Source organism: Dama dama, chromosome 9, assembly GCF_033118175.1.
Source record: "Dama dama isolate Ldn47 chromosome 9, ASM3311817v1, whole genome shotgun sequence".
Classification (NCBI taxonomy): domain Eukaryota; kingdom Metazoa; phylum Chordata; class Mammalia; order Artiodactyla; family Cervidae; genus Dama; species Dama dama.
The window spans coordinates 81,458,828-81,485,128 of record NC_083689.1 but is presented as its reverse complement, the minus strand read 5'-3'; the positions used below and the strand labels follow the sequence as shown (position 1 = coordinate 81,485,128).

Sequence of the window (26,301 nt, the reverse complement as noted above, 5' to 3'; positions counted from 1 at the left end):
CCTGCCATCGACAATTGGCCAAGCAATGTGTCATCCTTCAACTTGCAGGACAAGATTAAGGTGCAGCTGACTGGTATGTGCGTGACCAGAGGGACTGTAATTTCTCTTTTCTTGGAAGTGGTGTGATTAAGGGTGGGTGCAAGAATTCCTTGGGGGATGGAGACACATAATGTCAAAGGCACCAAGTTGATGGCAGTTCACCTATTGGTGAGAACATGGACTTGGAATTAAAGAGATCTTTGTTTTAATTCCAGATCCCAACCACTGACTAGTGTTTGACTGTGGGCAAGTCACTCAACCTTTCTGAATCTCTTTCCTTAATGAGAAATAGGAAAATAGAGTCAATGGGAAGATTATGTAAGATACCACATGTGAAGTTACTGCACATAGGACTGACTTCACTGTCCTTTTTACAGAGAAAAAAGCACCAGCAATGATACTTTGGGAAAGATGTACATTGAGGGGTATTTGTTCTTACACCTCTGCAGTTGAGCCCTCTTTTCATAACACAAAGTTGACCAGTTCAGTCGAAGAACTTCTCAGAACTTAGCGCCATAGCTTGCTTTCATGAAGGGAACTGAGGACTGAGCATGAAAAACGGCATCAAGCAGAATAGCAGCACAGAGCTAAAGATGACCCACACAAGGCTGATGCTGGGTCTGAGCTCTTATTTTGGTTCTGATGATAAAGGAGAAAAAAAGATACCTAAAGGCATGATGACAAGTCAGTGAGAAACAGAATTTCTTGATCACAGCACTATGGACATTTGGGTGAGATGATTCTTCACTATATGGGGTTATTCCATGCATTGTGGGGTGCTGAGGAGCATCTCTGGCCTCTACCCACTAGATGCCAGTTCAGTTCAGCCAGTAGCATCCCCCAACTGTCACAACCAAAGGCATCTGCAGACAGTGCCAGATGTCTCCAGGGGTGGGGTGGGGTGTGCTGAGTTAAGAGCGAAAAGCAGTGGTGTCTTGATGTACAAGAGAGTCTCACTGGGTGACTCTTACTGGGCCACATCCACAAGTGGTCCGCCAGGCACTACAATCCTGCATCATGCATGAAACAGCCAGAGCGGCAAGGAAATACTTCTACACATCTTTGAGTCCCAACCACCTGCTTGATAAGCAAAGCTTAAGGTGACTGGTTATGACTCTGTCCAGACTGCAGAGCAAGGAGTGATCATACGTGGATTATTTCATCAATCCATGCAAGGACTTCTTCAAATCAAGTCAGCTTAATGGCTAAAATATTTGGTGCTCTATAAAGAAAAAGTGATAGTGTTACTTGCTCTGTGGTGTCTGACTCTTTGCGACCCTATGCACTGGGGCCCACCAGGCTCCTCAGTCCATGGAATTCTCTCCCTCAGTCCATGGGCAAGAATATTGGAGTGGGTTGCCATTCCCTTCTCTAGGGGATCTTCCCAATCCAGGGATTGAACCCAGGTCTCCTGCACTGCAGGCAGATTCTTTACCGTCTGAACCACCAGGGACCTACTGGGTTCCACTTCATCCTTTACTCACAAGGCTCTATTCCAGCCAAAAGAATCACAGAGGAGCAGTTACAGAAAGGTAGTGGAACCTGGAAGGAGTCTTAGCTCTGTTCTCTAGTTACACCCTCAGCTTGAAGCGGAATGGTGCAGTTAGCCAAGCCCTTGGCTCATCAAACACATGAAAACTATCAGAGATCTGCTCATCAGTGTAGGTGTGGAATATGAGTGTTTTGCATTTTACTTTCATTCTCTGCTAATCCTAATAATTTTAAGGGGTTATTCCCCGTGAAGATCCCTCCTCATCATTCATCATCTTTTACTTAACAAAAATGCAGTCTTTGAGCTGCTCCTCTTTTACACTTCTCTCAGGATCTTTATGGGAACCCGTGGTCTTGAGATTGTACAACACTGTTCTAAAAGACTCTGTTGTATACACCACGGAGCGCTGAAGAGGGTAAAACTCCAGGGAAAGGCTGCTCTGCATGAAAATATCCATCCACATTATTTCATTATACACTCGAGAATGACAAGCTGGTTTGCAAGAAGAGTGTTAAGAAATTCTCTCACAATTTCATCCACGGTTAAGGGCCTGTTCGCTCTCTTTCAAACTCCACTTTAAAACTTCATCCTATCTTGGAGTCCCCAGAGCATGTTCCTTTGTATCTTGAAGAGGCTTTCAGAGTGTTGTCGGTGATAGTACTGCTCCTAGACAATAACATATTGTCCTGTGATGATTCTAACCTGGTTGAGAAGTTGACTAAATTTAAGTGCCGTTTATAATAACTCTCCACATTTATGACGGAGCCATGGGCTTGTTGGGAACACACACAGTTAATTACCCCACAAGACATGACATCGAATCCCAGGAACTTCTCTCACAGCAGCTTGGGGAGGACGTAGGAAGACTGCAGGGAATTCAGGAGAAGGCTGATCTGCCAATGGCACTGGCTTTCTTGTGGGATGAAGTGGAGAAGCCCAAGGACTGATGTCCATCTTTACCTAACCAAGCTTGGAAATGGTTACTGATGTGAACCTCCCTGAAGACCAGTTGCAGGGTCAAAATCTGGACAGAAATGGGATGTCTGGCTTCCGAGCCAAGCCTTATCTCCTGCTCCCCTTTGGCAGAAAAGAGACTAGAAGCAGGGAGAAGAAGGAAAAAAAAAAAGAAGAAAGTACAGAGATATAATTATCAACTAAATTTAGGATCATCCACGCACTCAATCCAGATAAGAGAAACTAAAGTGCCTTTGGGGTCTAAATTATCTTGGTTAGTTTGGAAGCTCATTCTAAAATTCCCCAGGTGATGAAGCAGTTTTAAGTTTTATGCTTTACTCTGGGCCCCTAGCAACTGTGAGGGTATCTTGTGCACTTCCGTCGAATGTTAAAAGCATAGAAAATAAATGGAGACTTGAGCGTGGTACAGAGTGAGGGCTGGCAGGAGGAGGGCAAAGGCTCATTCCCTGATGTCTGGCCCTCTCTGCCCGGATCCGCAGACCCATAACCCACTTCATCCATCTCACCCTTCAGCCTGGGTCCAGTCGGTCAGCTTCACTGCACAGACACGTTAGAGTTTAAACCTGCTCATACAGTGAATATGTAGCAGATTTATCATCATTTCAAACCTGCCTTGAACTGGCTGATCAAAAGGCAAGTTTCTTCTTTGAAGATTTTCTTTTGTAAGCTTCACTGCCCCAAATCAAAAAGGGCAGTGGTACAGACTCCCAGGACTACGCTCTGCATTTCTAAGGCAAGTGCCTTCAAGTCCTGGAGCATGTTTTCTGTTTATAAGTGGGTGTGCTGTGTGCCAACCTATATCCTGATCCCTCTTTTTTGGTCCACAAGATTTGCACCACCTAGGAGGACTATGTTTTGGAGAAATTTTTTTTTAGCCTTTCCGAGTTTAGTTTTAACACGATTCTGCTCTTTCCCCCCTCCAGACTTTCACACGAAATCCAAAGTGAATGCCTCCAAAGGGGTCTTGATGGGTTTTATTGGATCAAAGGGCCCTCTGATAATAAGGAAACCGCACAGAGATTTACTGAGTGCATTAAAAAAGAATGGCCTTGCGCCAGCCCTGGTAGAATTACACACCCATAAAAAAAATATTTTGGCCAGCCATGCTTTTAGAAAAGTGAGTGGTGATTTCAAAAATGGTGGATTCCTTTTCAAGTTTTTCAGCTCCCCCATTCTTGACAACATCACTCCAGGACTCCAAGTCAGAAACCTGAGGAGCATCCTAGATATTTCTGTCTTCGCCTCCACAGTCCACACACTACAAATTCTATCACCAATCTGTCTTCTCTTCTCTGGAAGGCGTTGCTCACAGATCCCCTGTTTTCTCTATTTCCACAGCTCCCCTCTTGATCTGGGCTTTAACCAACTCATGCCCTCACTCGTTACCGCCTGAGCCTCTGGATCAGCCTCCCTGTCTCCTGTTTTACTTCCCAATCTATCTGAATCTTCAATCAATTAGCAAATAAATATTTATGGGGCATCTACTAGGTAACTGACATGCTATCATGTCGTAATTTTATTGTATTATACTCCCGCTTATGAACTTAAAGCACCTCCCTGTTGCCAAATTAATCAAATTAAACCTCCTGCCAGATTTCTAGGCCATCCATCAATTCTTCCTGCTGCACCTCACCTACTATTTTCCACAGCTCTTCCATCACATCCTTCCACTCACTGGCCGAGCTGCTCACTACCCTCATTCACCCTCTGCATTCCTGCCCCTCGCCTTCCCTGCTGGGAGTTTCTCTGCCTTGAACACGTCTCAGTCGCTTCCTGGTCATTTTCTCTCCATCTTCCCAGGACTGGGTCAGCCTGGAACTTTCTCCACTCAGTCACCTTCAACTTCTCTAGTGCTGGGGGTGTTGCCCCCTCTTCTCTATATCACAATAGCCTAATCCCTACCATGCAATTTCAGCATCTCTGTGTTTTCTCTTGAAAGAATTCACAGAGAGCAATAACAATAACAACATAAAATCTACTTTAAATTTCCCATGAAAGTGAAAGTGAAGTCGCTCAGTCGTGTCCAACTCTTTGTGACCCCATGGACAGTAGCCTGCAACAGGCTCCTCCGTCCATGGGATTTTCTAGGTAAGAGTACTGGAGTGGGTTGCCATTTCCTTCTCCAGGGAATCTTCCCAACTCAGGGATCAAACCCAGGACTCCTGCATTGTAGACAGACGCTTTACCGTCTGAGCCACCAGGGAAATCCTTAACTGGCTTAATTTCCCACAGACTATTAAAAAAAGGTGCCACCATCACTGTAACTATTATCAAACACTCCTCATCACTGAAATCAAGGAGGGGCTCACCTTCTTGAATTCTTTGGGGAATTTACCTTCCCCAAAACACTGTTAGCAAGGGTTCAGCCTGGAACCCAGTTGCCTAAACCAAATTCAAAGTGTTTTTGCACTGGACTGCTCTAATGTCAGCTGACCCTAAAATGAGGAATTATTATAACTACCAATCAGGTTTCCTAATCCAGGTGAACAATGACCTGGGTGTATAAAGTTTCAATGAGTTATTATTTGGGTCAAGAAGGAACAGAGGCAGGGAATCCTGTGTTGATAAGGCAGGAAAAAGAAAACCTATCCCCAAATGATAATCTACTCTTCTCATCATGGGTACCCTTCTACAAGCTAGTCCCAAAACCTTTCTCAAAACTCATCATTGAAGATTCTCCCCTTTTGCCCCGCTTCCCCCGCCCCCATGAGACAGGATGTGCTCAAATCAGTTTCTTGACCACACATCTCAGTCCTGAGAAGAAGAGAGGCCTGGAGTGAGTCTGCTGAATTTCTGAGTTCCTGTACCAGGAAAACTCAAATGAAGAACTGAGTTTGCCATGAAACAGTAAAACTTTGTATGACCTTCAAATGGTTGGATGGCATCACCAACTCAAGAGACATGAGTCTGAACAGGCTCTGGGAGATGGTGCAGGACAGGGAAGCCTGGAGTGCTGCAGTCTATGGGGTCACAAAGAGTTGGACACAACCGAGCAACTGAATAATGACCTTCAAAAGAATGGATAGCGACCAAGGGGGAAGGGGAGTAGGGGGAGGAATTGGGAGGTTGGGATGGACACATACACACTATTGATTCTATGTATAAAATAGATAACTAGTGAGAACCTACAATATAAAACAGCTGCTGCTGCTGCTAAGTCGCTTCAGTCGTGTCCGACTCTGCGACCCCATAGACAGCAGCTTATGAAACAGGGAACTCTTTTAATGGTCTGTGGTGACCTGAAAGGGAAGGAAGTCCAAAGGGGATACATATATGTACATGTGTGGCTGATTCATTTTGCTGCACAGTAGAAACTAACGTAACACTATAAAGCAACTGTACTCCAATAAAAATTAAAAAAAAAAAAAGAAATACACACGTGTGTGTGTTGGTGAACCTGCTATGGGTAAAAAATTAAATGGTAGCAATCTACCATACCCAACCATGCTGATGTCTCTATGGCTGGCTTCCTTGTAGATTTCAGCAGCACCACCCACCCCACACCCTCAGGTGGGACCTGACTCAAACTGTAGCTCATTAGCACCAAGGGAGAGAAGTTTAAGGAAAAATGTGTCATAAACAATGGTAATCCTGGCTTAAGCCGGAGAAAGCGACCTTTCTCCCCTCCCTAAAACAAATCGCTGTTTTGGGCCATGCGTGCCTGTTTTACTATTACCAGTTAATACGACGGCGGGCCGAAGATGCAGCTGTGGCCCCGGGAACAGCCTCCAGAGCCAGGCTGAACCTAATCCCTCAGGTAATGAAAAACCTATTTCTATTTCTGAGGCCTCACTACTCTTCATACCGAAGAGCCTTGTGCCTGTCACACATTTATTGAAGCTTATTACTCATCGAGACAGCGGGGCCCAGTTAGTATTTGGAATTATATTTTAAATCACAATTTTTCTCTTATTTATTTTGGGATTCCAAGGCTATGGTGAAAGCATGTCAGAGTTATTCTTCATGTGCTTTCAAACACATTAAACCCCACCCTTCCCCCTGAAATTCTTTTCCACACAGAGAATCTTTACGCATACGGGGAACATCTTCAGCCAAGACACAGGGGTCACCCCTGTGCGCTGGGACCTCAGGACTCCACCAGATCACAGGGTTCTAGGGGAGAGATTTCCAGTCTCCTCACTCAGCATTAGAGTAATCTTCCCCGGGCCACCGGCTTTACTTCTCCCTCTCACATCATGCTCTTTTCTTTGGCTTTCAAAGATAAATGGATGCAGTCTCTGAGGATGCTGGGGACGGAGGTGGGAACAGATGGGCTAAAACTGCAGCCTCATCATCCAGTGAAAAAATAAAGACCAGCTTAATCTAAGGCAGAGGATTTTCTGAACTGACCATGAGGCTTGAGCTTATTCACTAGGCTAGTGGTGAATACGTGGTTCTTTCTTGTTCAACAGAAGCCAGAGGAAACGATAATTCTCTCTAGCTATTCATCTGGCCTCCTGCTGTCTTTATCTTCCCAGGAAAAAATATATACACCATATACACTACAGTCACTCAAAGGGATGCCGCCCCGTATATTTTCTCTGTGGTGCATGTTTGCTTTTTCTTGCGGCATTTATGCGTTTTTCTTCCTCTGTCATTTTTCTTTTTTTACATTCTTTGCCATTAGGGTCTGCACCCCACTTTTTCATGTGAAAGAAAATCAGTCACAATTGAACACTGTTTGCACAACACATTTCTCTGCAAGCAATTCACACCTAGTTACTTTCCCGATCTGGAGTCTTTCTTTACATTTCGACCAAGAGAGAGTCTGGATCAGCTGGCCCTTAGAGGAAAGTCCCTGTGCTATATCTAACCTGGTAAATGAGTTTTGAAGGATGTGACGACAAGCCAAGAGTCCATTCTGGGTATCTTCTCAATTAGCTAGGTTTTGGTTTTGCTGTTTTGATTTTTCTTTGTTTGTTTCAAACTTTATATTGGAGTATTCCCTGGTGGCGCAGACAGTAAAGAATCCACCTGCAATGCAGGAGACTCCAGTTCCATCTCTGGGTTAGGAAGATCCCCTGGAGAAGGAATGGCAACCCACTCCAGTATTCTTGCCTGGAGAATCCCATGGACAGAGAAGCCTGGAGAGCTACAGTCCATGGGGTTGCAAAGAGTCAGACACGACTAAGCGACTAAAACCTTCCCTTTTCATAGCTGATTAACAAGGCTGTGATAATTTCAGGTGAAGAGTGATGGGACTCAGTGATACATATACATGTGTCCCTTCTCCCCCAGACTCCCCTCCTATCCAAGCTGCCACGTGACATTGAGCTGAGTTCCCTGTTCTATACAGCAAGACCTTGTTGGTTATCCATTTTAAATAAAGCAGTGTGTACGTGCCGGTTCCAAATTTGATGTGGTGGGAAACATAAGCACAGTAAAGTTTTTTAGTTAGGGGTGAGGCAGCAGTAGTGTGTGGTGAAGAATCACAAAGGGAGTGGGCAAAATTAGCAAGGGTGTTCAGACATGCAATTAGGAGAAGAGTTCAGGCTTGGCTTTTCTGTGATCTCTGCTTTCTTCTTCTTCATGTTTTGACAGCATTCTCCCTGGGTGGGGTACATAGCCTGCTTAATAAATCCCTTAGTCATACAAACATGACAGACAATTCTTTTTCTTCCTTTGAGATAAATTTAGTCACGGGTATTTCGGGTCTGCTCTCCAATCTGCCTCTGACATTAAAATAATCCATCGGTATTTTTCTGCGATAAGGATAGGATAGCACTGCTGGGTCAGCTGACCTTTCCAGAAGGCTTCACTCCTGTCAGTTTTGACGAGAAGAATAAAATACCATGCAATTAGCATCCCTATCTCTATAAAAGAAACAGAGATATGTGCTCCCAGAAGAAGTCAGAGCCATGAGCCTCTAGGGAGCACTTTCACCCTCATGACCTAAACCTAAAGAACCAAGGTGGGGGTTGGGGTAGGGGTGGGGGAGACAAGAGTTGGGGAAAAGCCACAGGTCAGCAGGCTAGTACCTTTTAAAAAAATTAACAGTAATGCATGCATATTTCTTTAAAAAAATTAAACTTGACAGAGAAAGCTAAATCTGGATGTGCCCCAAGTATACTTGAAGGCGAAATGTACAGAGGAGAGGACGGGAGAGAAACAGAGACGTCCATATCTGTGCAAAGAAAGGCAGACATTATGAAAGAGCAAATCTTTAGAAGCAGGATTGGAAGCTGGTTTCCTTAAAGTCAGACTGAATTTACATGCCAAAATATTTCATTAAAATATGCACATGATAAAAAGTGTTTCTGACCAGAATATTCAGGACGGGGTCTGCAGGAGTAGTGGTGTGTGACACCATTTACACACATGCCAACTCAAGAGCTGACCTCCTCTCCCTTCTCCTTCACTGCCCCACGCCCTGCCCCCACACCAACAGACAGGACTAGGGTAAAGAGTAAGTGGCTACTGGCCTGGGCATAGCCATGTCCTGTCCTAGACCAAGACTTGTCTGATGAGGAATTAGGGAACTTTACAAAATGTTGGTGGTTTAGTCGCTCAGTCGTGTCCAACTCTCATGACCCTATGGGCTGTAACCCACCAGGCTCCTCTGTCCAGGGATTTCCCAGGCAAGAATACTGGAATGGGTAATCATTCCCTTCTCCAGGGGATCTTCCCAACCTGGGTCTCCTGCATTGCAGGCGGATTCTTTACCAACTAAGTCATCTAAATGCTAGAAGTTTATAAATCCACTGAATTGGATTGGTTGCTAAAATTGTAGGGTTAACTCAAAGAGTATTTACTGGACTCTTCTTTTTTTTTTTTTACATCATTATACAAAATAAGGCAGAGAAAAGATGTGACATAAAACAATTCTCCTCCTGTCGATTTTTGATCAAGATTGAAGACTTGGAGAATGCCCTCACATAATTAAAAACAAATATCCTCACCCTCTGGCTGCAAGGGTCATTCCAAAGACAACACTGAAGACAAAAGTGATTCCTGATCCCCAACTTTCAGTGCTCTCCTGGGAACCAACACCCATGGTCATTCTTTCCATCTCTCACATCACTTGCAGTAGCAAAGATGGTAGTGGAATTACATGGATATCAATTAGACACAATGGAAAATAAACTAACCTTAGTGAGAAATGAATTTGGAGGAGGAGGTATTTTGAGAGCTCCCACCCCCCAACAACTTTGTACACTGTATCTGAAATATAGATTGATGCTCATCATTGAACACATTACTCTCATCTATTAGGCAAGAGCCTGCCGTGTCTATAAATTCAATTTCCTTTATCATGGTAGCTTTCTGGTTTATTTGGATAAATGTCGAGCTGTCTACTGTTATTTATCTAAGTAGCTCATGAGGGAATCAAAAGTTTAATGATGTAAGATGAGGTGGTAAAATAGCACCTCCAAGCAATTCTCCAGGATAGCTCTTCATTTCATTACCTTGCCTGGATGTATTGGTTCGAGAAATTGTGCGGAAGATTACATGTAATTTGGTATGCTGGGTGTCATTTTTTTTCCCCCCACCATACTTGTGTCTTCTAATTGTGTCATGTTTTATCCTGCTTGATACATGGCATTTTGTAGTTTCCATTGCTAGGTAACATTTTTAATTATTCTATTCACAGCTGCTTATGCCTTGTTCTTATTTCTCGTCTTAATTTCATCTCGTTCTTTTTAGTATTTATTCTTCCTTCTTTGGCTCTTCACTCATCACTGGTATGGTCTTACGAAGTGTAAGCTTTTTTATTTGGAAGCTTGATAGTTATTCAAGTAAATTCAGGAGGAGAAAATGCCTACATTGGACAAAACCAAATTGGGTAAAAACAGACACAAATCTCCTCAATTTCTTATTGTAAAATGGTTAGACTACTTCACATTTCTAATGGAAAAAATGAATTGCTGATCACTGATTCATACCAATGCATTAAACAAAGTTTTTCAGGATAAAAGCGTTGGTTCTCAGTTGGAACTGGGAAAAATGAAAATCAGATGCCTCTATCACTATTGTATGTGTCTGATTAACATCATGCATAAGTCGTCATTGCAAAATATAACTTACCCAGGTGCTAAGCATTCTATTAAATGTACTGTTTTACGGGGTTGTTCATTAGACTCTAGGTCTAGGAAAACATTTCAAGTAAAAATGTCCTAGATTCCGAAGCTGGTCAGCAGATTCCAGCCTACAATGTGACTGGACAGTAGCTCACCTAAATAACATTTCTTCCCCAACAAAAACACATAAAATTAATGTAATATATTTAATACATTTTAAATTAATATAAAATTAATAACACATAAAATTAATATATAAAGTTACAATAACCTTTTTCATGGTCAAGATGTCTACCCACAATTCTCTTGAGATTCAGGAAGTCTACAAATCATCTCATGAAACACATGTACTCTAACTAATACCCCAGAAATCTGTGTTTGTACAATTGAGGTCATAACGGAGCCTTACAGTCCATTTCCAAAATGTGTCTAATTCAAAGGCACACTGGACCTCCCTGAAAGATGTCCTCTTGTTTATCATGGCCTGGAGAAGAGAAAGCATCTGACGCAGTGCCACTTAAACTTTCCCTGTGGAATATGATGGAGCCTAACCTAACCTTCATTAACGTCATGCCTAAAGTATTTGTGGTGTTAACATAAGTAAGCAGACTGATAGAACTGCATCGTGACTGCAAAGTCCAAAGCAAGGCAATATGCCTTTTTCTTCCAAAGATCAGAGTCCCTAAGGGGAGTACTGAACATGTTCACACAAATCTTCCCATAAATGACCTAACTCCACTGAAAAACTCATACCCAGGGAAGGGCCTTCCCTAACCGCTGTGCAGATAGTCATGATGAAAGAAACGTAAAGACTGGAAGCAAAGCTCATCCTCCCTTCCCACTCATAGGTCTGACTTTTAGGAGAAAAAGCCTTTGAAAGATGATACATACTATATATCTTATAAATTCCTCTCTCTCTCCAAGAATGGAGAGCTTTTCTTTTGCAAAGCTCTTTTCTTATCAACATGTAGCTGAGGACTGTTTTCTGAAACACTCTGATATTTATATATTTATTTAAGGCGAGAAGTAAGATAAAAAATGAAATTAGTGGAACGTGCAATCCATTATCCTTTTTTATGGTAATATTAAATATGTTAATATAGTTGATGGACCATTTGCTCTCCTAATGCAGAGGCTCTTCTTATGAGACATCAATTTAATAAAAGATTTATTTGATGACAAAAGGGCTCAGGCAAAAATTCTGAGGGTCTCTTCTTTACAACCAAGGTAGAATTTTCTCTAAAGGCATTTTCCATGAAGGACACAAGAAATCTGGTTTAAGGTGACCTCAAGGGAAATTCAAATGTTTTAAAAGTTTGCTTTGGGGGTCAGGTTTCTGTCATACAAAGCTATAGAGCTATGCAGGGTATTGCAGGGCATGAAAGATTCTGTATGGCTTGTGTATACAGGACCTAATTCACCATATAATAGTTCCTTTCACTACTTGGTGCCTTGTAGCAATTGTTTTCATTTCTTAGCACATCCTCATTTACAGAGAAGCAGCCAGCAGACTTTCAGATTTATGCCATTATTTGCTTCTTCACCTTGAACTCCAACTGAATCCTGCTACACTTTTGTAATGTGAGTGCCAAATGCTGGCTGTGTGCCAGACACAAACACTTCCCAGTTTCGCTCAGCTGGCTCTTTTGATTTCAGGGAATCACGGGTTCCTGCTAGAGGGTTTCAGTGTGGTGCTTACACACACACAGCCCACCTCACTGTTCCTTTGCCTAAAAGCTTTCTAACTTGGGAACGTGATTTGGGAACAGAGGCAATTACAATTACATCAGGGAATCTGCAACTTCTCTTGACATGGGGAACAAGTAAAGCTAGAAATCAGGGATTCTGGGTACCTGAGAAACGCCCTCCACAATTGGCTCAACTCAGCCCTAACCCTGGTTAGCATTCATCAACTCAACAAATGTGTACAGATCGCTCATGAGGTACGAGGCACTGTTTTGAAGATATGACGACCCAAGGACTTGCTTTAGGCCTCTCACTGTACCTACCGAGGAGTGTGGCAGCAAATACAATAATCACAATTACTGCATTTAGTTCAGCTTCTGGTTGTGCACCAGGTACCACCATATTTCACCTGTTCTAAGATTCAATTTTTTTTTTTTTTTAATATTTTCACATTTCTGGAGTCAGGATGCTCCTTCAAAATTGGTGTTTTCTTACAACTGAGGCTGACCAGGCAGCACACTGGTCTGCTGGTGTGACTTTGGATCTCTTTATACACATGGTCGCATATCAATCCAGGTGGTCTGCGTCTACTTTCTCCTAAAAATACAAATTATAAATGATAAGTAAACATGCCATATTTTAACTGATAACCTTCTCTCTCCTTGGGGATATGAACAGAAATATCACCTCATATATGACAACATATTGGATTTGAGGGGCTTCCCTCGTGGGTTCAGTGCTAAAGAATTCACCTGCAATGTAGGAGACACTGGAAACGTGGGTTCGATCCCTGGGTTGGGAAGGTCATCTGGAGGAGCAAATGGCAGCCCACTCCAGTATTCTTGCCTTGGAAATCCCATGGACAGAGGAGCCTGATGGGCAGGAGTCCATGGGGTTGCAAAGAGTTGGACATGCCTGAGCACATATGAATGCATATATGCATTAAAGAAAAGTTGTATGCATGTATCAATTAAATGAATACTCGAAGCCTCTTTACAAGGCAGGAGTTATCCCTACTGCTTTGGGTGGGAAACTTGGGTGCAGTGAGATTAAACATCAAGTCCATAGTCATATGGCTTTTAAGTATATACATGAGAAATTGAACCCTAGTCTCTGACATCAATGCCCATGTATGTGCTTTCCATCTCATCAACTATTTCTTTTGTAATTACCAAGGCAGGGTGAGAACCTCTGCAACCATGTTAGAGGTATAGAATAGAATGAAATAATTCAAAGTGATGCACAGAATTTTAAATCATGAAACAAATAAATGAACAAATGAAAGACTCAGAAAATGGGGATCTGTGGGATTAGTGGCCATCCTAAGTGATCCAGACAAATAAAGTGTGTAGAGAGAGAGACAGAGATAATAATGCTTGACTACTGCTTCTGGACTGATGATGGCTAGAGAGACAACTATCACAGAGAGAGACAGAATGATCTCTGTTCGTTTCCAAGGCAAACCATTCAATATCACAGTAATCCAAGTCTATGCCCCAAACAGTAATGCTGAAGAAGCTGAAGTTGAATGGTTCTATGAAGACCTATAAGACCTTCTAGAAATAACACCCAGAAAAGATGCCCTTTTCATTATAGGGGACTGGAATGCAAAAGTAGGAAGTCAAGAAATACCTGGAGTAACAGGCAAAATTGGCCATGGACTACAGAATGAATCAGGGCAAAGGCTAATAGAGTTTTGCCAAGAAAACGCACTGGTCATAGCAAACCTCTTCCAACAACACAAGAGACGGCTCTACACATGGACGTCACCAGATGGTCAATACCGAAATCAGATTGATTATATTCTTTGAAGCCAAAGATGGAGAAGCTCTATATAGTCAGCAAAAACAAGACCACGAGCTGACTATGGCTCAGATCGTGAATTCCTTATTGCCAAATTCAGACTAAAATTGAAGAAAGTAGGGAAAACCACTAGACCATTCAGATATAACCTAAATCAAATCCCTTATGATTATACAGTGGAAATGAGAAATAGATTCAAAGGATTAGATCTGATAGACAGAGTACCTGATGAACTATGGATGGAGGTTTCTGACACTGTACAGGAGGCAGGGATCAAGACCATCCCCAAGAAAAAGATATGCAAAAAGGCAAAATGGTTGTCTAGGAGGCCTTACAAATAGCTGAGAAAAGAAGAGAAGTGAAAGGCAAAGGAGAAAGGGAAAGATATTCCCATCTGAATGCAGAGTTCCAAAGAATAGCAAGGAGAGATAAGGAAGCCTTCCTCAGTGATCAGTGCAAAGAAATAGAGGAAAGTAACAGAATGGGAAAGACTAGAGATCTCTTCAAGAAAACTAGAGATACCAAGGGAACTTTTCATGCAAAGATGGGCACAATAAAGGACAGAAATGGTATGGACCTAACAGAAGCAGAAGACACTAGAAGAGGTGGCAAGAATACACAGAAGAACTATAAAAAAAGGATCTTCACGACCCAGATAATCACGATGGTGTGATCGTTCATATAGAGCCAGACATCCTGGAATGCGAAGTCAAGTGGACCTTAGGAAGCATCACTACGAACAAAGCTAGTGGAGGTGATGGAATTCCAGCTGAGCTATTTCAAATCCTAAAAGATGATGCTGTGAAAGTGCTGCCCTCAGTATGCCAGCAAATTTGGAAAACTCACAGTGGCCACAGGACTGGAAAATGTCAGTTTTCATTCCCATCCCAAAGAAAGGCAATGCCAAGGAACGCTCAAACTACCATACAATTGCACTCATCTCACAGGCTAGTACAGTAATGCTCAAAATCCTCCAAGCCAGGCTTCAACAGTACATGAACTGTGAACTTCCAGATGTTCAAGCTGGATTTAGAAAAGGCAGAGAACTAGAGATCAAATTGCCAACATCCACTGGATCATCGAAAAAGCAAAAGAGTTCCAGAAAACCATCTACTTCTGCTTTATTGACTATGCCAAAGCTTTTGACTGTGTGAATCACAAAAAACTGTGGAAAATTGTGAAGAAGATGGGAATACCAGACCACATGACCTCCCCCTTGAGAAATCTGAATGCAGGTCAGGAAGCAACAGTTAGAACCAGACATGGAACAACAGACTGGTTCCAAATAGGAAAAGGAGTACGTCAAGGCTGTATATTGTCACCCTGCTTATTTAACTTATATGTAGAGTACATCATGAGAAATGCTGGGCTGGATGAAGCACAAGCTGGAATCAAGATTGCTGGGAGAAATAACAATAACCTCAGATATGCAGATGACCACCCTTATGGCAGAAAGTGAAGAAAAACTAAAGAGCTTCCTGATGAAAGTGAAAGAGGAGAGTGAAAAAGTTGGCTTAAAATTTAACATTCAGAAAACTAAGATCATGGCATCCAGTCCCATCATGGCAAATAGATGGGGAAACAGTGACAGAATTTATTTTTTTGAGTTCCAAAATCACTGCAGATGATGACTGCAGCCTTGAAATTAAAAGACACTTGCTCCTTGGAAGAAAAGCTGTGACCAACCTAGACAGCATATTAAAAAGCAGAGGCATTACTTTGCCAGCAAAGGTCCATCTAGTCAAAGCTATGGTTTTTCCAGTAGTCATGTATGGATGTGAGAGTTGAACTATAAAGAAAGCTGAGCACCAAAGAATTGATGCTTTTCCACTGTGGTGCTGGAGAAGACTCTTGAGAGTCCCTTGGACTGCAAGGAGATCCAACCAGTCCATCCTCAAGGAAATCAGTCCTGAATATTTATTGGAAGGACTGATGCTGAAGCTGAAACTCCAATACTTTGGCCACCTGATGTGAAGAACTGACTCATTTGAAAAGACCCTGATGCTGGGAAAGATTGAAGGTGGGAGGAGAAGGGGACGACAGAGGATGAGATGGTTGGATGGCATCACTGACTCGATAAACATGAGTTTGAGTAAACTCCAGGAGCTGGTCATGAACAGTGAGGCCTGGCGTGCTGCAGTCCATGGGGTCGCAGAGTTGGACACGACTGAGTGACTGAACTGAACTGCTTCTGGACTGACGATGGCTAGAGAGACAACTGCCACACAGAGAGTCCAGGACAGAGCTGAATGGTGACTCAAGGGACAGACAAGTGGTGGACACTCCATCCGTGTCCACCTAACACTCTACCTCTTGTGGAGGCACAGAGCCCTGGGCTGGCAGACGATAACAGCACCCTGTTTCCTTACTGTGCTCCTTAAGAACATGGACCCAAGGGGTCCATGGGGCTGTGTCACCTACTTCTTCGTTTTGCATTAGGATGCTGTATTGAGTTAGGACCCGGAATTTCTTCCTCATTCTCACCAATCAAGTCTACGCATGATAGTAGAAATCCCTGTATTGCCTGACTATCTTGATTTTTGCATTTATTGTTATGTTTTTCTATTGAAGTATAGTAGATTTACAATGTTGTGTTTGCTTCAGATGCAAAGTAATTCAATTTATATATGTATATACTGTGTGTGTGTGTGTGTGTGTGTGTGCGCACGTGCATGTACTCAGTCACTTCAGTCACGTCTAACTCTCTGTGACCCCATGGATAAGTAGCCCACTAGGCTCCTCTGTCCATGGGATTTTCCAGGCAAGAATACTGGAATTGGTTGCCATGTCCTCCCCCAGGGGATCTTCCTGATACAGGAACTGAACCCGGATCTCCTGCCTCTCCTTGCACTGCAGGTGGATTTTTATCTGCTGAGCCATCAGGGAAGCCCCTACATATACATATACACGCAAACACACACTATTTTTCAGATTCTTCTCCATTTAGGTTATTACAAGATACTGAATACAGTTCCTTGCAGTCTTCAGCAGGTCTTTGTCGTTTACCTATTTTATAGTAGTGTGTATCTGTTAATCCCAACTCCTAGTTTATCCCTCCCCTCCGCCCCCAACTACCTTGATTTCTGACAGGCACCTTGGAAAGGAAAGCAAAAACACCTCCTTCCCTTCAGCAGAGGAACTCATCTTTTCTGAATGTCAAACATGAGATACAAATGTTGCCGCACGGTGGTTAGGTGAGGGGGACCCAGCTAATGACTTAATTTACTTTCTGTAAGTCGACAGATCCTCTTGAAATCAGGCATACAATTAGGAAATGGCAGCCCCACTGCCAGAGATGCACCAGTGTGGAAGCACTGACAGGACTTTATTATCCAGTTAAGAGCACATTAGCATATCTATTAGATAAAAAGTCTGCTACTAACATCGAATGTGTAACATAACTGGGTCCCCTGACTTATTTGTGGGCGGTTCTCTTTATCTCTGTGTGGATGACTGTGAGGTTTGATGATCTAGGGCTGGGGAGTTGGGTGGAAATGTTATTTGCTGGATTGTTCAAACATCATCATTAGCATTTTGCCCTTCAGATAATGGGAGATAAATACATAATTTGGAATTCATATAGAAGGGGAAGGTGTAGTATTTCTCTGGATAGTCAAAGAGTGGTGAGTTTGAAAAGGGAGGGCTGACATTTCTCCTAGGCTGTGTCCTCAGGAAGAAAGCCAGGTTAAACTAACTGTTCTCATCATCTTCTGTCACTTTCTTTATGTTTTCCCCCAAACCCGCTCTATTCCGCGAGATGGGAATACACAAAATAGCAGCCGAGAACGCAGGATTCATCAGCGCGAGTCTCAACACATCAATTTCCAAGTGTAGCAACTTTAAACACATTGTAGGCTTTTAGTTTCCATAGAAAATAATCTCTCATTGTTTTCAAAAGAAACTGAAAGCACCCCAAATTACCAGACTTTTAACATCCTGACATGTTGATGGCCCGCGTTCTTCCCAGATCAAAGTGAGACTGGCAGAAGTCAGAGCAGCGAACAGCTTACTTAAAACACAGTATTTCATATTTGGCAGGAATTACTGTAGTGAAGAGACAAGGTGACTTTCTAATACATATATATGTATTTTAGTTTGGCAGGGATCTGAAGAGCTGAAAACTAATTTAGGATGACATAAATGCTCTTATCTCTCTCTCTACTCCCCTTCCTCTCCCAGCCACGTGAAGAGTTTTTGACAGAAGACTCTTGTTTTTAACTCAGGGGCGACGGTCTGAGCCCCGCGTCACGCTGAACTGTTGTGTTTGACTCTCTTTGAATTTCGAGGATTATCTGGATTCAAACAGCCAAGTCATACATTACAAGCATCTTTCTTCCTTGATGGGGGGTAGCCCTGCAAGAATATTGTTGCCTTATAAGGAAATGAGATCTCGACAATGTTAACCCAGGACAAGAAAGCAATGATGTCATTCAGCGACCCAGCATTGTTACGACCTGTTGGAAAATCTCACCAAAGAAGGCGTCAGGCGCTGAGTCATCTTTAAAAACAGACAATAGTTTTGCAGAGAAATCTAAAGATTGAGGGCAAGTGAGTACGTGGCAAAGTTCCTAGGCAATTAGACTCCATCCATGAGTTGGGGCAGTGTTTTAAGCAGTCTACTGGGAAGGAAATTTTTATCTTATAGAAAGTTTTTATCTTAGGGAGAAAAGTGAATTACTTTTTCCACTTTTAGTTTGGGTCAGAAAATAAGATGGAAGCATTCATTATGAAGTGGGATTACAGGCAATCACCATTTACAGTGGACTCCTGCCAGTTTGAGAGCACTGTAAAGTGTATCTTGTTTGCCTGTTTTTTTGTTTTTGTAAAGGTGGAGATAGTCTGAAAAGATATTTTTAGGAAAAGAATAGCAATGTAGTCAGACAGGGGTTGGCAGACTGTGGCAACAATACATGGATGTAGAGGACAGTTTTGCATTTTAAATAGGTGAAAAAAAATCAAAAGAATAGTGTTTCATGACACATGAAAAGTACATACAATAAAAATTTCAGTGTCTACAATTAAAGACACCTGGAAAAAAGCTACGGCCATTTGTTGACACACTATCTCCGTCTGTTTTTGAATTACAATGGCAAAGTTGTGGGGTTGTAACAGACTGCATGGCCTGCAAAATGAAAAATATTTACTATCTAGCTTTTGACCGAAAAAGTTTGGTGGTCTCTGTGACAGAAGATATTTGGGAAAGCAGAAATATGAGGCCAGGTTAGGAGACTAAGCAGGAGATGTGGCTTTTTTCCATTTTTTTTAGAGGATGGTTCGGGGAGGATGGGAACCAATTTTTCTCAGTTGTTAATAAGGACAGAATTAGGTAAGGTGAACTGATGCTACAAAAAGGATGACTGAGGCTTCATGCAGTATTTGGGAAATGTGGCTAACCATGATGTTTAGGAGAGAGCAGTCAAGGGAGAGATGTTAGACAAGGCATCAGGAGAATGAGTGCTTAGTCCTGGTCCTGCAGCTAACTAGCCATGTGACTTGAGACCCTCTGGGCTTCGGCAGCAACAACTGTGAAAGGATTGCAATTAGCCAATTTTGTTTTCTGCCAGGGTGTATATTAGGGGGCTGGGGTATGGTTCAAATTTAATAATTATATGGTGGTGGTTTAGTCACTAAGTCATGTCCGACTCGTGTGACCCCATGAACTGTAGCCTGCCAGGCTCCTCTGTCCATGGGATTCTCCAGGCAAGAACACTGAAGTGGGTTGCCATTTCCTTCTCCAGGGGATCCTCCTGATCCAGGTATTGAACCCGGGTCTCCCTCATTGCAGGAAGACTCTTTACTGACTGAGCCACCAGGGAAGCCAATTATTATATACAAGTGCTTTAAATAGAAAAACGATTCTAATCAAACAGAAGGCATTAACCAGTTATTGTATGCACCCTATAAGGAGAGAAACTTAGTAGACTTGGCATAAAACAGGTGAGAAACAGTATGCTGGTTATAAGCTTTAGGAACTCAGGGATCCAGAGGGATTTCTGTTGTTGCCGGCAATGAAAGTACTTGAGCAGCCCAAGGATAACAGACGACTTCCTGAGCAGGAAGCTCTCGTGCATTTCCCAGCCAAATTCTCCGAAAACCAGTCTTCCCGAGGAACCATTTGGGCGAAGGGCTGTGTGATGCATAAGATGGTCCCCGAGTGGTTCATGTAGCTTTTCAGAATAATTTATTTGAGGATGTTTTGTACCCTGGGAGACTCTGGCACTGGAAGAATCTGATGGAAGAGCATCACAGAAAAGACCCCAGCTGCGTGAGCAGGAACCGGGGGACCTCACCACAGTTGGTAAAGGCTCACGTCTTCCATTTTGCCCGAGGGCTGGTGTTACTCTGATCTACACTTGCCCACAGGCTGAGGCTATGGAAGAACTGTCATGGGGCTGAACGTTTCCAAATTGCTCATTTCTGGAAAGACTTCATGCAAGTTTCAACACACAAGGAAGATAATTTGGCCTATTTGTCAGAGTTCCTGGCAGGCCTGAATCCAGTGCCTGTCCATAACTGTCCTGGGGCGGATGTGTCAATTTCAGGACGTGTCATGTTCCAGTGGAACAGAGTCATGCACGAGCCAGAGCGGGCTCAGGCCTTAAAATCATCGCCCTCCTTAACAGAAGGGCTTTGCTTTCTATGTTGTCCTTCTGTCCTGCCTGATGGCTTGTTTTCTAGGTAGGCACAATCATGTGTTGCTCCTGACAGCACTCTGCTCTGCGTTTTCACTGTACTCTTTATGCCCCTGCAGTTCTGTAATTAATAGTATACTGCTTTTCGTCTTCAAAGTGATTTATACACATTAATTAATCCTCATCATACTTTAGAGTTTCTGAATGTCAATAACCATCACTCCCAGGTTTTACTTAGGAAACCAAGACCCAGAAGGAAAACAACTTAGTCAAAGCCACAGGGAAAGGGGTCACTGGGGTCAAGGTCAGAAATCCCTCTGGCTCCCTGAGTTCCTAAATCAGGCGTCCTCCAGATCCAGATGCCTCACCACGCTTGCGGACCTGCCCTCACCTTTGGAGAGTGACCGAGAGTAGCCTTGGCACTACCAAGACTGCTGGGTGGATCAGCCTCTTCCATCACTCATTCTGAGTCATAAACTATTCTTCAATACTCCAGGGTCGAAGCATAATCTTACCTAAAGCATACATAATAGGAAATGATGGATTATAAACTAATAAACCATCCTAAGATGCTTGGGTCCAGCTTCCAGTAGCCTCCAGACCGAGGATAAATATGTTTCCTAATTCATCACTTACAAGTTACACACCTGATTAAAACATTAAACTCTCGCTACACCGTTTCCCATTTATATGATCACCCTACAGAAAGCATTATAGTTTAACTATCAAGCTCAATAAATCAGGCAGTATCCATCTATTTCTCTGCGAGAAGAGAAGGAGCTGCACCAGGGACCTTATTGGCAGAAGCAGACAGTCTATATCTGAGCTCCCCATGGTGCCCACCAGCCCAGCAGAACACTGAAGCCCAAGAAGTGAGCTCATGGACCCTTTCTGAAATTTCTGACACATAGACAAATCAAGCAAGGATCCTGAAGGCATTTTGAATTTGCTTCCACCAAGCCCCACCCCTGAACAGTTACCTGGAGAAGCCCACAATGCTACCTTTAAGGACAGAGAAGATTCCACCCAAGCGACCTCCTCCAGGCTATCCCTGACTCCATCCTTCATCAAGAGGTAAGTGAGAAGCAGACATGACTTTAAATTAGGGGTGCCCGGGTATCTGACCTCAGCCCACATGCAGAGCTGGGGTTTAAAGTACAAAGGATTTTGCAAAGCCCCAAATAAACAGGGTGCCTTTCCCCAGAGTGTCAATGTGCTTACTTCTAGAGGGCACTCACTCCTGAGAGATGCAAATAACAAGGGCTGCACAAACTTAGTTTTCCATATTAAGATGAGCACAGCGACAACATTAAGTGAAAGAGAGTGAAACCCTTCCATCAGGTTTTGGTCTGCTGTGCCTTGCTCTGTGCAAGGCCCCAGATCTCTGGGGAAGCACAGGTGTCTCCTTTGCCTCCAGGCAAGCTCGAGCACCATGATCTGGGAAGCTCCAGACCAGTTTATCCTCTGGCAGGCACCTTGCTGGCTGCCTGAGGATGAAGAAAGTGTGAGAGAGCGAGGAGGGTTTATATTGGGAGAAAGGGCAAAACGAGAATGATCAGGGTTGTTTTTTATTTTCCCTCCTGGAAATGGGAAGGAGTTGAGCAAACGTGCTGAGAACTCATTTAGAGCCGGCCTCTTTTTTTGCTGGTGTTTTATAGGTTTGCTTTGCAACACGGCACAGCCAAAGTGGGGAGGCCTGACAGAGCAGCCCTGAAGCCACGCCAGAACCATCCAGTGTTTCAAATAAACTTAAACAAATGTCACTGTGGCCTCTGCCTGGGCCAGGAGATCTGCCGCTGGCAGGCTCAGCTGACAAAGCAGCAGTGCTGGGGGCTCTTAGTTGGGGCCAGGAGCTACGAGCAGGCTGTGTGCCCAGCTCAGGATGCTCTAAGGCAGGGGGCACCCTGTCCCTGAATCCCAGGCATCTGCTGCTTCCCACAGTTAGGAGGCCATACCCCGTGGATGCACAGCAGCATCCCCAGTGGGTGAAGAAACATACTCCAGCAACTTCATCAATCTGCTATCCTAGCTCATAGCCTGAGCTCAACCCACAATCACAGCTGCTGTGGGAGGTGCATCTGATTCAGGTTCAGCAGCGCGTGAGATGAGAGATGAAGGAACAGAGGTGAAGGAGAAGAGGTGGGCAAGGTCCACTGGGTCTGGGGGACTTGATTCCCTATGAAGACCTGGCTGGATGCTTCGGTCCCTCAATCCCGTTTCTGTTCCCCAGGTCTAAAAATCAGCTAGCCACTCTGACTTTCCTTGCAATCACAATGTTCTAGGCCTGCTGATGGCTACTCTTCTATCCAGTTTTTGACTGGCTGAAGTTTAACCAACGTTGCATGAATTGCCGAGCCCAGACCTGGGTTAAAAATCCAAGATGGAGGAGACCAGAAGGCTACTTGAGCAATGAGGGAGGAGTTGACAGCAATGACAATTTTCAGCTTATCTCCAAGAAAGTATACAGTGAGGATGCTTAGTTTCACTTCTGATAAATGTCATTTAGCATCAGGAAGGAGAAACTCATCAAAGTGAAATGGATTTCAGGAGGGGAAAAAGCACTCCCATCCATCACTCATCTTTACATCCTGCAGCAGCCAAGAAGCCAACGGAACAGACCACAGAGGTCCCCTCTGTTCACAAGTGGGCGACTGTGCCCCACCTGGTCACAGCTGCCCGGACTCACCTATGAAATACGCCAGCAGGATGGCCAGGAGGAGGGCGGCAGCGATGGCGGAGAGGGCAGCGCATTTCCAGCTGCAGTACTTGGAGGGCTTCTTCAGCTTGAAAGCCTTCCTGGAGAACGTATTGCGGGGCAGCAGGCGGGGTGGCGGGGTGTAAACCGTTCCTGAGGTCAAAGGGTATCCCGGGGAGGAGCTGCTAAACAGGGGCGTGCTTCCCGAGGACGTCTTAAAGAGGAAGTGCCTGCCAGGGAAGAGGAAAGAGTCAGGACCCACATCCTGGCTGTTGAGGACCAGTCGGCCAGCAGCTTTCCCTCCCCCACAACTCTGCTTGACAGCACAAATATAGGCCTAGTGGGGCTTTCCAAGTGGCACCGTGGTCAAGAATCTACCCATAGTGCAGGAGACCTGGGTTCCATCCCTGGGGTTGGGAAGATCCTCTGGAGGAGGGCATGGCAACCCACTCCAGTATTCTTGCCTGGAGAATCTCCATGGACACAGGAGCCTGGCGGGTTGCACTCCATCTCACAAAGACTTGGACATGACTGAGTGAGCACAACACACAGTCCTAATTTTCTACCCTACCTTGTCATGGGCGGAGGGGTGAACATGACATTTGATAGTCATGACTTTAAAAAAAAAATTCTACAATCTTTTCATGAGTACTATATAAAGGCAATCACAATTAAAACAGCAATGAGTATCACAAACCATATCCTCTGATAAAGGAAAGGCTTTCTGTACCTATGTGCTCATGTCCAGAATGGTAAAAGACCTACTACTGATCAGTCAACACTGATTCAAGGGTGACAAAATAGTTTCTTTTCTTTTTTTCCATTCAAAGGCTAAAACATGTAGTTCTGAGATACAAAGAATTAAAAAAAAACTTTTTTTTAATTACAGGATAATTAGTTTACAATATTGTGATGGTTTCTGCCACACATTGACATGAACAGAAATGTTCTGAAAATCAAAATTTTAAAACCAAGTGGAAAACAGAATTTTTACTACACAGACTAACATCAAGGATAAAGTTATTCACATGTTCTACAGATTTCCTTCCAGCAACCCAAAGCTCAAGACAGGATATCAGCTTCAGATCAGGAAACTCTGAGAGGGCAGAAAGAAATGAATCAAATAACTACAATTATAGTTACTAATAATTAAAAAAAATGAAAACCTTGGTTTGAGAAAGAGTAACTAATTGCCTTCAAAATGAAGTGCTAACACTAGAAAAAGGACCATAAAATTTGAGGAAATAAAGTTGGAAACTTAATAAATAAATGCTGAGAAGATATTCATGATGAGTGGAAACCAAGACCTTTTCCCATATCACAAATATAAAATTGGAAATAAAATCTTAAAATCTTGAGGTTGCCAGGGGGTGGGGGAAGGATGGAGTTGGAATTAGGGCTTAGCAGGTGCAGACTATTATATATAGGATGGATAAACAACAAGGTCCTACTCTACAGCACAGGGAACCATATTCAATATCCTGTGATAAACCAGAATGGAGGATATGAACAATAATGTATATATATATATAACTGATTCCCTTTGTTGTATAGCAGCAACTAACACAACATTGTTAATCAACTATATGTCAATTAAAAAAATAAAAGGACTTGAAATATATTGTCACAACTATTTACAAACTAAGTATCATAATATTTCCATTTAAGATTTGAGAAATCAGACTTAGAAAGTTAAGCAACTGTTCAGGATTTCAACTGTGAGCTCTGTCTTATACTTACATCTGTGCTCTTAACTTTCACCCTAAACTGTCTCTCGTGAGTCTTCCTTCTGGACTGCTTTCCTCCCTTCATTTTGCTTTCTCTTCTGAGACTGCCTCTTTAGATCATGTGATCCTGGTTCTTTATTTTTTTCATTTTAAAAAACTGATATAGTTGATATACAATGCTGCATTAGTTTCAAGTATACAACAAAGTGACTACACACACACACATATACATAAATATATATTCTTTTTCAGATTCGTTTCCATTTTATGTTATTATAAGATATTGAATATAGTTCCCTATGCAATACAGTAGGTCCCTGTTATTTATCTATCTTATGTACAGTAGTGTGTACCTGTTAATCCCAAACTCCTTACTTACCCCTGCTCCACACCCCAACCCCTCTTTCCCCATTGGTAACCATAAGCTTTTTTGCTGGATCATGGTTCTCTCTTTGGAAATGTTTTTGCCTGCTAAGTGAATAAGGTGCCCTTGTCTAGAATTATGGCATGACAACAGGGTAACGTACTGTTGACCCCTAACAGAGCCCTTCCTCAGGGGTCAGAAGCCTGTCATTCTAAGGATACTTCAGGGACCATCAATTCTCCCACAATAGATTTTCTCCCTCTTTTGTGTGCCATTTATGAGACTTCAAAGGTGCCAGGCCGTATCTTGTTCAAAACGACGACTCATCTTCTGGAAAACATCTAGTGGATATCAGCGCATGGGTTTAGTAGCCTAGAGTCTGAGCAGCTGGAGGCTGGGGACTGTGGCTTATTTTGTACCTTGTTCATCTTTTTGTTCCCAGGACCCAATTCAAGTTCAGCAGGTAAGGGTGACTTGAATGGATGGAGTTTCCTCATTGTTTTGTGAATTTACTCAGTTTCAATTCTGATTTAAATATGTTATACAGGTATTTCTGCCTCTTCAAGTTTTCAGTAGGTGCAGCTGTATTTATGGACTACATACTAGGTGTCAGTTATAATGCTAAATGTTTTACTTGTAACCAAATCTCACAACAACCCTATAAAGTGAATACTATTATTACATTAGTTTTACGAATGAGAAAACTGAAGCCCAGAGTTAGCATGCAGGATCACTGGGGCTTAAACTCCAGTCTGCGGACTCTGAAAGCTCTAACTGAACCTACAACACCACATGTTCCCTGCATGTGGTGGTTAGCTGGCTTTTCTAGTGGGATTCTGAGACAAGATCATGGTCTTTACAATTATTTAT

The 26,301-nt window shown here is 43.1% G+C and overlaps 1 protein-coding gene across 5 annotated transcripts in view; it reads right to left on the bottom strand.

Moving 5' to 3' along the window:
• The window catches only part of TENM2 (teneurin transmembrane protein 2), a 1,030,924-nt gene that overhangs the window by 270,010 nt on the left and 734,613 nt on the right, over window positions 1-26,301 (bottom strand). For all 5 annotated transcript variants that reach the window (XM_061149488.1, XM_061149489.1, XM_061149490.1 and 2 more), the window contains one exon: window positions 23,332-23,570. In XM_061149488.1, the coding sequence (XP_061005471.1) occupies window positions 23,332-23,570 (239 nt within the window). The remainder of the gene's footprint in view (window positions 1-23,331; window positions 23,571-26,301) is intronic.